Here is a 12,364-nt window from a genome sequence, read left to right as displayed (position 1 = left end):
AATCCCTGTGGCGTCTGGGCTCGGACTCACCTCGTTGCGCCGTTTCTGGCCAATGAACTGGGGGGGCCACGTGTGCAGGGAGCACGTTCTCCAAGAGCAGCCGGGTCAGATTCTCATCATCTCTGTCTCCTCGCGCTCTTGCCTCAGCTTCTTCTTCCACAGGAAGTCCAGGCGGCAGTAATACTCATTCTGGGGAAGGTCACCGGGGGGCCGGGGGAAGCCCCAGCTCCTGAGCGCTCATCCCCCACCCCGACCCCCTGCTGCCTCGAGTTTAGAGAAAAGGCAAAGGGTGCAACTGTCTTTGCAGAGAGACTGCGCTTGAAACCGGATTCAGATTAGTGTGTGCAGAACTGGAAGCGTGAGCAGAAAGAGGGAGAACTCGAGGGCGCCCCCTTTGGGCAGTGAAGGAGAAAGGTAGCAGGACTGCTTGCCTAGAAGCTTCCAATGGCCACTTGGGCTCAATCCTGAAGATGAGAGCGACCAAGTCCCAAATACAGGGACCTCAACCTCACCACTCATAAGGAGGCCCTGGGGAGGAGGGCGCTGAGCTGGGTGACTCACCTGTCGAGCCAGGACAAGGAGGGTGAAGAAGAAGATGAAGAAGGAGATGGCTCCCATCAGCTTGGGCTCCTTCAGCACGCCCGGCCTGTGGAGGCCACAGAGCGGGGTTGTCCCTCTCTCTGTCCCTTCCCGCTGGCCTCCTCCCTGCCCCCAGCACCCGCGACACTCTCAGCCTCCCTCCGCTTCTGCCCTGTAGGTGATTCAGGTGAGTGAGGCAAGCCCAGCTCCACTGTGTCTCATCTCAGCCCTGTCCCTGAGGGCCTGTCCGGCAACCATGCGCACCTGGAGTCCAAGGGTCCCACGTAGAGGCGGGCGATGAGGCAGTCGGACAGCCAGGCGTGGGAGTGCAGGAAGAGGGAGCAGGAGGCCACGAGCCAGAGCAGCAGCAGCAGCAGCTTGAGTTCGAAGCTCATGTGCAGAAAGAGGGAGCAGGACAGGGAGCCCAGCACGCAGCAGTGCATGGAGTACTAGGGCGCCAGGCAAGGAGCTCAGGCGTGCACCTGCCCCTGGGCAGCGGCCAGGGATGCCCGCGGGCTCCTGTCCAGTCCCTCCCAGGGCCTGCCCGGGGGCCAGGTGGCCTCTCTCTCTCTATCACACACACACACACACACACACAGGGCATGGAGAGGGGGTTGCTGCGGAAGGGTTTGCAGGAGGTGACTGAGGAACACTTACTGGGACACTGAGGAGGGGCAGGGACCCAGGGAGCTGCCAGGAGAGGTTGAAAGCAATGGAGGACACATTGGGAGCCCAGGGTGGACAGTCCAGCGATGCTGGTAGGAAGAACTGCAGAGGAAACAAGGAGACCTGTGCTGGGTCTCGACTGACCCAGGGGTAAGCCAGGGCCAGACTCCTCCACCCAATCCAGACACCCTCCATCCAGGGTGGGTTGTGCTAGCTCCGACTGGCAAGGGGCCTCAGCACCAGTGCCCTTACCGTGGGCAGAATCTCTCTGTGTGTGTGACGGGGTGTCCTAAATACTCATCTGCCAAGGACCTGCTGTGTGAGCTCTCGCCAGCCACTTAACCTCTCTGGGCCTTAGCTTCCTTTTCTGGAACTTGGCTAGAGGATGAGTGCTAGGTGCCTTCCAGGGATAGAATTCTAGAAATGGTTCTAAGGTCTGTGAAAAATCAGCCAAGTGAGCTAAGTAATAAAGAGCTGCCTACGTGGAAAATGACAGGAGAGAGGCCCAGCAGTGTTATCAACTCCCCGAGGATGGACTTGGGGAGGCGCTGTAACGTTTCTCCTCACACTTGCACAACATTTCCAGTATCTCCAGGCCTTAGTGCAGCTGCCCTCCAAACCCAAGCTGTCCCCTGGCAGACCCTGGCAGGCCCCACATGCGCTGATGGGGGTGCAGGGAGCGCCCTTCTGTCCTCACCAGGCTGGTAATGGCCATGATGAAGACGAGGAGGATGGTGGCAGTGCCCAGGGCCACTCGCAGTCCAGGGCGTGTGGCTACCAGGCCGGACAGTGTGGGCAGCCAGTGCAGCATCTTGGGGCCCTTCAGGACACACTTCTGCGGGAGGAGCATGAGGGTCTTAGTCAGGAGGCTGGGGGGCCTTCTTCAGGCCAGGTCACCATTCCCGCCCCTCGGCCCACCTCACCGTCAGGTGCTCTGAGAAGCAGACGAAGAGCAGGAGGAAGAAGAGGAGGAAGGTGATGCTGTAGGTGATGGCCAGAGCTGGGGGCCTAAAAGGAGACAAGAGGGAGGCCTTGTAGCACACTGTGTGCTGGGTGGGTGCTGTGGGAGCTGGGTGGGAGATGGGGTGTGGGGGGGTAGGAGGGAGGTTGCCCCAGGATCCAGTCTGACAAAAGATCCAAAGTCCTGAAGACTTGGAAAGGGTGGAGGGTCTAGGGCAGTGATGCGGAGGAACAGAAACCAACCAAGAAGGGACAATCCTGGAAGGGGACAGGAGCTCATGGCTCAGCTCGCATCAGCTCGCTCTCTTGGCCTTTCGGCCACAGCTCGTTAACCTGGCTGAGTTTTGAACAAGTCCTCACCTCTCCTAGCACCTGTGCAAATGTCCCCTAGGCAGGGGTCAGGGGCCCTCACCTGTCTGTCACCAGCATCTGGATGATGAAGTTGGAGAGAAAAACCAGGAAGGTGCAGGCTGCATAGTACTTGAAGGCAGGGAGTGCGGAGAGACGGTACTGGGAGGGAGGCAGGGGATGGGGTGGAGACAGGGCACCAGTGTGTCTGTCACCTTGAAGGTACCAAGGCCCAGGCAAGAGGTGGCTTCCCGGCCTTACTCCCCCCAACACCAGCTCAAGTTCTCCAAGGAGCTGCCCTTCTGCCCCCTCCCACCATCCAATAACTCAATCTATAGGGTGACGTTCCTTTCCGAGAGAGGCACAAACCCTTCAACCCCAGAATCACAAGGAAGCAGAGCTGGGGACCCAGGGCCTGATCTCTTCTCAGGTTGGGAAATTCTCTGGTGTCCCCCACCCCCTCACCCCCACCGCAGCCCACCTCCTTCTCCATCTCCTTCTCTCTGAAGTAGAGCGTCAGTGGGCTGAAGTCCTTCGACTGCCTCCATTGTCTGGTGAGAGGTCAGAGACAGCGCCTCAGAGGGATGGGCAGGGCATGGCGGGGTGCGGTGAGGGCAGGAGGGGGTGGTCAGCTGAGGTTTCTGTCCATGGCAGCCCCTCACACCCCTGCAGGGAGGAGCTCCACCCCTGCTCGACCGGACGAGCGCGGAGCTTCCATCCCTCCCAGCCCCTCTGCTGTCCGTACTTCTGAGAGTTGAGCTGTTCGATGACCTGGAAAAACTTGGCATCCCCGGTGTCCAGCTCATCGTCTAGGCCCCGGGGGGTACGGCTCCTGCACAGTGACAGCCAAGCCTGTCAGCATGGAGATCCTCCAAAGCATCTGGCAAAGCAGCCGCCGCGTCAGGGAGGACAGAGGAAGGTCGCCCAGACAGCCCCACTGTCCACGACACTCAGACCTCCTACCGGTCCAGGCTCCACTGGGGGCTGAAGGAAGCCAAGGCCTTCTCCTGTTGGGAGAACACGGGTAGGGGAGGGGGAGGTGGTGAGTGCTGCCTCTGCAGGGAGGCAGACAGTGAGCCGCACCCCATGCCTGACCCATGTCCTTGACCTTGGACATCTGACCTGGCTGGTTCCCCTGTTCCCGTGACTTCTCTCTCTCCCCACCAATCCCCGCCCCCCACATTTCCTCCTTAAAGGTTCCTCTGACTCTTTAGACCCCCAAGGTCTGTAACACTTCGTTCCTCATAGTTTCCATCAATTAACTGCGCAGCCCTTTGTCTTTTATTTTTCTGCACTTTTTAGTTATCTAATTTTTTAAGGTAGAATTATGGAGAGAGATCTTCCATCCGCTGGTTCACTCTGGCCTTGCCCCTTATCTTCTATAGATGGGCGTGGCTTTCTCTGTGCCTCACTTTCCCTACAGACTGCACAGATTCCAAGGGCAGGACTCTCATCACCCTTGGATGCCCCAAACACCACTGAGTTAAACCCAAATGACGGGGCCGGTGCTGTGGCACAGCAGGGTGAGGCCCCCATCTGCAGTGCCGGCATCCCATATGGGCACCAGTTTGAGTCCCAGCTGTTCCATTTCTGATCCAGCTCTCTGCTATGGCCTGGGAAAGCAGTGGAAGATGGCCCAAATCCTTGGGCCCTTGCACCCATGTGAGAGACCCGGAAGAAGCTCCTGGCTCCTGATCAGCTCAGCTCTGACTGTTGTGGTCATTTGGGGAGTAAACCAGCGGAATGAAAGACCTTTCTCTCTGGTTCTCCTTCTCTCTGTAACTCTGTCAAATAAATAAAATAATTCTTTGAAAAAATAATAAACCCAAGTGACAATGCAGAGCTGAGCTGAGAGGCAGTGAGGGTGGGTAACAAGGAAGGGGGCCGAGGACGGGAAATAAGCCTGATGACAGCCTCTCTCTTCTTTACCAAGAGGGAGGCACAGTGGCTACAGAGGCATGACATGAGCAGGCAAACCAAGCAACCCAGAGGGAGAGAAGTTTCAGAGGCCACTGTCCAGGATAAGAAATATGGCGCCATTCATCCCTGTTCTCTCTGGTTCATGTGAAGGAGGCAGGGTCACAGGGTCACATCATCTACCAAACTAAGACCTGGTATATGGGAAAGGAAGAAGGGGAGGGAGTGCTGGGGGCGGGGAATGGTATGTTCTGGGTATGAGCCTATGCATCTATGCCTGGATCTAACATCTTCCAAACCACAACCTGCCCCCCACCCCAGTGCTGTAAGGTATCTGAAGGCAGGGAAAACAACATGCTATGCTTTTCTATTCTCTCAAGAACTAGCCTAGCACCTTCCGCAGCGTGGGTGCTCAAAGACCTGGAAGGGATCAATGGCTGAGCACTAAAGGAGTGCACCAACATTGCCCAGTGCTCCAAAATTCCGCTGTTGAAGAGTGAACTAATGGTGAGTCTCGAGAGTTTGAGCCTTTGGCCAAGCCCGTGGGACTCCAGGGGCTGAGAGGTGAAATCTGGGCTAGTGAGGCCCCGCCCCAGGCGATGCCCTTGAGCAAGGGGTTCCTGCTCCTCACCCCCAGTACTTGCTAGCCTGTGCAGCAGTGGAGGGTGGTAGGAGCCCTAGCATGGCCTCTGGCCGCCATTCCTCCCATGGGAACGGCACCCAGGGTCACCTGGCCTTCTTGTAAATCCCACACATGACTCCACCCCCACCCCGGAGACCCCCTCCTGCAATAGTCAGCTGGGCCTTCCTTCCTCTGCCACCTGCCAGCCAACCCCTTCTGCCCCCTTGCTAACCCCATTTTAAGGCTTAGAATTAAGTGCTTCCCTGACCCACCACTGCCCCTGCTCCCTACTCCCTGCTGTCCACTGATCTTTGGTTGCATTGCCTGCTGGGGGAGAGGAGGAGGATGGAACAGAGGAAGGCCAACCAGGTCTGCCCAGTGGAGGAGATTCTGGGGCCATCTGCAGGAAGGTAGCCGGCAAGACTGAGTCAGACGGAGGAGAGCAGGCCAAGGGGACAGGATTTGATCCTGGCGCCTGTTTTTGAGGACAGGACCTGAGTCCCTGCATGAGGGGGTCTGGCAGCCCTCAGTGATCATCACTCCCTGGAGCCAGCAGGCAGGGGAGACCCAGGCTCCTCCTCCATCTGGAAGGTCAGTAGGTACCCCCGGGCCCTGCCCTGGCTTCACCTAGACAAGCGTGGACCCACTGCCTTCCCTCTCCTGGTCACAGCCCCTGCCTGCTCAGCATGACTGCCTTCTTCAAGTCCACATGTGATTTTTTACTGTCTCCTCGTTTTGTCCGTGTGCAGTGACCCATTGGTCCCCACTGGGAACTTTAGACGCGAGTGTGCGGTTGTAGGGCCTGAGTGAAACAGAGACATCTCCTGGTGGGATGTGTGTGCAGCACGGAAAGCAGAGTGGAAGCGAGGTAGGCTGCTCTCGTCGAGCCAGGGCAAGGGGCTCTCCCGAGTGGAGGCTGGGGAACACCAGACATGGTGTCCACAATCTCACATCTTCTCTGAGCTGAGCCTGCAGGCCAGTTATCTTTGCTCCTTCTCTGGAAGGAAGGGCCTGAACTCATGACTGAGACAACTACACAGTTCATGACCTTGAGATGTCACCCACGATCCTGTGACTCACTGGTGGTGGGGGCAGAGCCTGAAGAAGACAGTGAAGTGAGTTTCCCTAAGCGTCAGGGCCCCCAGTGGGGCAGCACATACCGGGAGAGGGGTGGAGGTGGACACAGGGCTGTCTATGTGGCTCAGGTGGGCAAAAGGCTTGGCTGCACCCCACGACTCCAGGTAGCGGGTCATCAGCAGAGACGGACGCAGCAGCTCGTGGCCCTCGAGAGAGGACAGCAGCCCTCCTGCTGTGCCCTTCTCGTCCTCCTCCTCGGCCTGCAGCATGAGGGCTTTTGGTGAGGACAGACACTCATCGATTCTTCCCACACCGCTTACACGGAGGCTTGTCCCCTCCCTCAGCCCCTCCCCGCACTGGGACTCAGGAACCCCTCTCCAGCGAGGGAGAAGAGACCAGGCCTGCTGACTATGGGTGGCTCCTGTGGGTCAGCCCAAGGGGCCCAGGCTGGGCTTTTACCCGGGGATCAATGACCAGGTAGGTCGGCTCCCCTAGCTCTCGAAGGTACGGGTCCCGGTGTTCCATGGCTGCGTCCTCCACTGCGTAAGCCCCGGCCAGCAGAGCCAGCGTGGCCCCCGTGATGTGCACTCGTCTGGAAGGAGGGGGTGGTGGAAGTGAGCAGGAAGGGCCTCCAAACGTCTCACTTCTCCCAAAGATCACTTCTGGACCGGGGACTTAAAGAAGGGTCCTGTGCCTCCCAGCACCCCTCCCTGTACCCCCGCATCTCCCTGAGCCCTGTAGGGATTGTTCTCCTGTGAAGGAACTAGGAGAGGTTGGCAGTGCTTCGCAGGGCCTGGTTTGCTTCCTGCTGTAGCTGCCTGGGGTCCCCAGCCTCACCCTGGCACGCCGCCTGCCTCCATGTGGTTGGCCAGTGTGACGTCATGGGACCAGACATCGTACTGCCACTTCTGCAGGCCGATGACTCCGCAGAGCACGCTGCCCGAGTGCACGCCCACACGCATGTTGATATCTACACCAGTGGCTGCCCGCAGTTTCCTGAGCACAGTGCGGGGTGAGGTAGGGAAGGCGGGGACAGGGTGAGTCAGGCCTCCAGCCCTGCCCACCAAGGCCACACCCCTTTCCCTCAAGGACTTCCACCTGCTTCCTGCCCCTCCCACATCCATCCCTTCTGATCCCTTCTTGTCCCCTCTCAGCTGACCTGATGGCCCGGCACATGTCCAGCCCCATGCGTACGCAGTTGATGGCATGGTCTGGCAGGGAGACTGGAAGCCCGGAGACACAGTAGTAGCAGTCCCCTAGGATCTTGATCCGCATGCATTCGTGCTCCTGGGAGTAGGGGGTGCGTGTGCGGAGAGGACACTGGTTAGAAGGAGCGAGGAGGGCAGTGGTCTGGAAGACTTCTGAGACTGCGCATGTGCAGGGTCTCCCTGAACTTGACTGAGGTCTCCCATGCAGATGTCTTTCTCAGGAGGCACGTCTGTGGCTCTCCCCAGACTGGGCACGTGTAGGGGGCACCTAGATTTGGGGTCATGCATGTGGTCTCAGGATGAAAGGGCTGCTGGGTGGAGGGCTAAAATAGGTTGCTTGGAGGCAGCCCGGGGGCTGACGAGTGCAGGGCTGGGGCCGCCTGGGGCAGCAGTCTCTCTCAGAGTGGCCTCCCTAGGCTAGAGCCTCTGAAAGCCTCCCTAGATTTAGTTGCAGGTCCAGAGGCACCCCCACCAGGGCCCTGTGGTTGGGACGTCTGTGGAGGTCTGAGTTAGGGAGCAGCAGCAGGACTGGCACGTTTGAGAGGGTTGTTGCTTCTGCTGGAGTGCCTGGGAGCCCACCCTGACTCTGAGGTGGGACTGGGGTCTTCCAGGGAGGGAGTTTCCCTCAGAAGGGGCTCCCAGGCTGGGGTGTCTGAGGGTCTGCGGGTGGCCGGGGAGGCCTGACCTTGGCGATCTGGTCGAATTTTCCAAAGAGCTCGTTGAGCATGAGCACCAGCTCCTTGGGGGAGCACTCGCTGGCCAGCCTGGTGAAGCCCACGATGTCAGCATACAGCACGCTGCACGGGGCACACAGTCAGTGGGGCTGGGTCTCTGCCCACCGCCTCCCCCACCCCCCAAGCCCTCCTTCCTCACACCTGACTCCCTGGTGCCTCTTGACATAGAGGCTGTGGAAGTTGTTGGTGCTCTCTGGCCGGGACCCCTGTCCAGCCTGCAGCCGAGCCATGATCTCTGCCTTCATCTCCCTGGCCAGGTAGGCAGGAAGGATGGACAACAGCAGGTGTTCCTGGAGGAGGCGACTATGAGACCCCCCCCCCCAACCACCCAGGAGCTCACCACTGCTCCAGCCCCCACCAGGTGCTCTCTGTGGGTGCTCCTCCAGCCCCCAGTCATGTCTGCATCCCCGCTGGGGACCAATCTCCCGGCAGGAAGCCTGAATTCCAGTTCTTCACTGAACAGGTAACATTCTTTAGAATTGCTTTTGTAAATTTCAGTCCGTTTGAACCCCTCCACCACGTCCCACGGTGGGCAACAGCCCGTTTTATACAAAGGAGAAGGGACGGTAGAAGGCAGGCGAGCTGCTCAGTCACTCGGCTGTGGGATCCGAGCATCTCCCCGCAGCACCGCTCCCACCCGTGCCTCCCGCACCGGCTGACCTGGTGCTTCTTCTCGGTGTCCAGCCGCCGGCGCGACTGCAGGGAGCTGAGCGCCTCGCGGAAGGTGGCGCGCAGGGCACGCTCCATCAGCGCTTTGTGGTACGCCCCCACCGCGTTCCCACACACGAACAGCACTGCGTTGGCTGCAAGCTGCGGGTGAGCGCCAGTCACAGAGGGCGCCGGACCCGGAGGGGATGGGGGTGTCTATGTAGGTAGCTGGAGTTGGGGGGAGGTGGCTCCCCAGCGAGGATCCTAAGTATTACGGGACAAGGGGTGCCCGTCCTCCATACCCTTGGCTGCCGTGCCAACATGGCCTCTTAAGTCTATAGACGTTTGCATGGACTTTTCCTCTGCCTGGGACCATCCTCTCCCCCGCCCCCCACCCCAACGCCTGCCCCCATTCTCATTCCCCTCCCTGCTCCTGCTGCACAAAACCATTCAAGTTCCGATTTCACCTGCAATGCCCTTTGTAGGTTCCATCATCCAATCATTCACGTCTGTCGCCCCGCTGCTCCCCGCATCCCTGAGCGAGCCATAACTCCCTACCCCATTGGCCTAGAACTTTCTGGGCTACGTAGCCCTGCTTCACGAGGGCACGAGCCGGACTGTCTGTGCTGGTATCCTGCTCCCAGCTTTGCGCCCTGCCTTGAAGCACAGCTCGGCAAACTCCCAAACTCCCGCAGGAGCCGACCAGCGCGCAGCGCGGGGCTAGTCTGAGGGAGGGGCCAGCGCGTGCTCACCTGCGGCAGCAGCGCCGGCTGCGAATCAGGCTGTGGCCCAAGGTACAGCCCCAGGACCAGCAGGTGCGAGAGTGAAGAGGCCAGGCCTGCAGCGACCGCGTCCCGCATCCCCAAGGGCAGCATGGCATACGCCGTGAAGATGACGAAGAGGAAAAAGGACACCTGGGGACGGGGCGCAGGAAGCCTAAGGCCTGCGTTGCGCTGCTCCTGACCTGGGCGGGAGTTTGAGGCTGCTGCGTTCCGATTCCACCCCCTGGTCTGCCTGCCCTCTCACCTGGTTCCAGGCGCTCACCACGCCCCCTGTGAACAGGAAGCCGTGGCCGAGCGCTAGCAGCGCGGCCCACACGAGGCCGGACAGGGCGCGCGTCCAGCGCTGAAGTCGCTGCTCGCGGGAAGCCAGGCCCAGCAGCAGCGAGAAGCCGCCCAGCGCGCACAGCACGGTGCTTAGGAAGCTCGGGTCTGAGATCAGCTCCTGCAGGGAGGGAGTGCGGGAGGCCAGATGAGGGCGCGAGGCCGTGGGGGTGGGGGTGGGGGTAAGCTCCTGCAGCGGGAGAAGGAACGAACTGGCTGGAAGAACAGCAGGTAGCCGCTCAGGCCAGTTCTGAAAAGTGTCTCAAATCCAGTAGAAAAGGAAGCAGGGCACTTCCGCTTGTGGTTCATATGAGGTCAAACCATATAGGATGGCCGACACCTTGCTGTTTGTTATCTGCAGAGTCGCCAGGCTCCTGTGGTTCAACCTATATCCGCCCCCGGAACCTGGGACATCTATCCAGAAGTGGCTCGGATCCCATAGTGACTATTTGTGCATCCATGACTTTTCTGGGCCTGACTTCTTATCTGTCAGATGGGAACCACAGTACCAGTCTGGGGTCCCCAAGCAAGTGGAGGACCCTAGCTCACAAGAATCTACTGAGGAACGAGTGTCTGCAAATGCGGCCCATTCACTGAGCTGCATCCAGGCAGCTCAAAGCTTCGCGCATGGCGCAAAGTAGCGCTCGGGCAGCAGGGGGCGCCCCGCACTTCTCGGGCCGCCAGGGCTGCAACCTTGCCACCTGCCTCAGCTCCTCGGCTTACAAATCCCACTGCTGTCCCCGCCTTTCCTACCTACTTCTTCCCGGACTTTGGGGTGGACCAGCAATGTGAGGACTACGCCCAGGGATTTCCCCAACCTTGTCTCCACGGGGGATGGAGGGAAGGAGAGAACCAGGAGCAAGATGTCTCCAGATATGGAAGGGATGAGCCCCTTCCTCCCCAAAGATAAACTGAAAGGGGGTTTATTTTGGGACTCAATGGGAGCGGGATGGAGGGCGCCTTCTGGGAGTCTGGGTACAACTGCCCCACATCCCCTAATAGGGAGAGAAAGCCAGGAAATGAATTCCCTCGGGGCTCTGAGTAGAATTTCCCCTCTGGAAAACTGGAAAATCCGGTGTTGGATTTATTGTAGAGCCAGCAGACCGCGGAGGCTCACAGGTCTGTCCGACCTCACAGAGAAGCGCTCAGCATCCTGGACCCAGCTCCCTCCCTGCCGAGGGCGCAGGGACGTGGCCAGGGTCACCGCAGTGAGGAGCAAGGCTCAACGCTTCGTTTCTGGTCCCCAACAAAGAGCAGACATCGAAAAGGCCACCGCTCCCCTACATCTCAGCCCCCCAACACCCCCTAGGCGGTGACCCTCCCGGCACCCCGCAGCGGCAGCCCGGCTCACCCTGCCGCTGGCCCAGGCGACGCCGAGCAGCGCCACGAGCGCGCACAGCACGATCCCCAGCAGCAGCAGCAGTAGCGGGTACTGTTGGCTCAAGCTGTAGTAGGTCTCGTAAAAGAGGTCGTCGCTGGGAGGCGGCCGGGGGCTGAAGAGGCGCGCCATGGTGGCCGCGGCCTGGGGAGGGCCCGCGCCGAGTGAGGTCCCGCAGCCCCGCAGGCCCCACGGCGCGCGCCTCTCCCACCTGCTCCTAGCCACGTCTCCCCGCGCGCGCCGCCATCGCGTCCGGTTCCCAGCCCGCTCCTAGAGGGAGGTGAGGGGACCCCAGCCCCAGCCCTCCTCTCCTCCCTCAGCCCCAGACTGTGGACGTGCCCCAGCAAAAGCCTCACCACCGGGCGGGACACGACTTGCCGTTGACGCCAAGAAGCCGCGTGCTCCCCCTCTCTCCCGAACTCGCTGCTCGCCACGCTGCAGCCGCCGAGTGGGCTAGGACCCGCGAGGGAGCCTGGGGGTCTGGGATGCGGAGTCACGCTTGCCCTGCACTAGTGGCTCCAGTGCCCTGGGCGCCAGGCGCTTCCCTCCCGGCGCCACGGCCCCCTCCCACTTCCCCAACGAGGCGGCCCGGCCCCTTCCCGTGCGGCAGCCGGACTCGCCGGGCCTCCTCCCTCGCTCCGATCGTCTCCCGTAATCTCACGGTCTTCGCCACTCGGCCCCCGTCTCGGAAGGGGAGTGTGGGCCGTGGGAGAGACGCGAGGGGCTGGCGCGGGCCGAATGGCAAACTCTCAGCGGGGGCGGGTCGCTTGCACGTGCGGAGGCTGAGCAGGGCTGGAGCGAAGCTTGGTGAGAACCGCGGCGCCCCACGGGCGCTGGATCTAAGTCAGGACACGGGCACTGCTCCCCCAGCCTCCTGGTCTCGCGCGCTACAGCCCCGTGGGAAGGGGCGCCTCTGTGCGAAGCCTCTCCTCCTGGCCGCCAGCGGCGAATCAGACGGCTCCAGTGTCTAGGAAGCAACTTGGCGTGTGGGTAGCAGAGGGAGGTGAAGGTGAGGCGGGCACAGTGCAGCGCACGAGGAGAGCTGGGGTCTGAGGGTTCCCACGGAGACTCTCCCTCCGCCCAACACACACGCGCGTGGCTGTGGCCGAGCCCCCGAGGTCTAG

At 60.7% G+C, this 12,364-nt stretch overlaps 2 protein-coding genes across 3 annotated transcripts in view; both read right to left on the bottom strand.

Annotated features, from left to right (window-relative positions):
- Positions 1–247, bottom strand: part of LOC138844642 (adenylate cyclase type 4-like) — a 3,811-nt gene extending 3,564 nt beyond the window's left edge. The window contains exon 1 of one of the 2 annotated variants that reach the window (XM_070053816.1): positions 31–247. The gene's annotated coding sequence lies outside the window, so the exon portion shown is untranslated. The remainder of the gene's footprint in view (positions 1–30) is intronic. The other variant, XM_070053815.1, reaches the window with a different exon arrangement.
- Positions 248–933: 686 nt separating this feature from the next.
- On the bottom strand, positions 934–12,364 carry LOC100346742 (scavenger receptor class F member 2; the record flags this gene model as incomplete). Its single annotated transcript, XM_008269448.4, is given in 19 exon segments — positions 934–1,028; positions 1,237–1,347; positions 1,943–2,080; positions 2,169–2,253; positions 2,618–2,715; positions 3,035–3,104; positions 3,299–3,385; positions 3,517–3,560; positions 6,253–6,429; positions 6,629–6,761; positions 7,007–7,165; positions 7,329–7,456; positions 8,063–8,174; positions 8,253–8,401; positions 8,772–8,921; positions 9,512–9,673; positions 9,786–9,983; positions 11,214–11,384; positions 11,597–12,364. Coding segments are annotated over 18 exon segments (2,255 nt in total), but the record flags the coding sequence as incomplete, so codon positions are not given.

Source organism: Oryctolagus cuniculus, chromosome 12, assembly GCF_964237555.1.
Source record: "Oryctolagus cuniculus chromosome 12, mOryCun1.1, whole genome shotgun sequence".
In the NCBI taxonomy this organism is placed as follows: Eukaryota; Metazoa; Chordata; class Mammalia; order Lagomorpha; family Leporidae; genus Oryctolagus; species Oryctolagus cuniculus.
The sequence above is the reverse complement of the archived record's forward strand: the minus strand, read 5'-3'. Positions and strand labels throughout refer to the sequence as shown.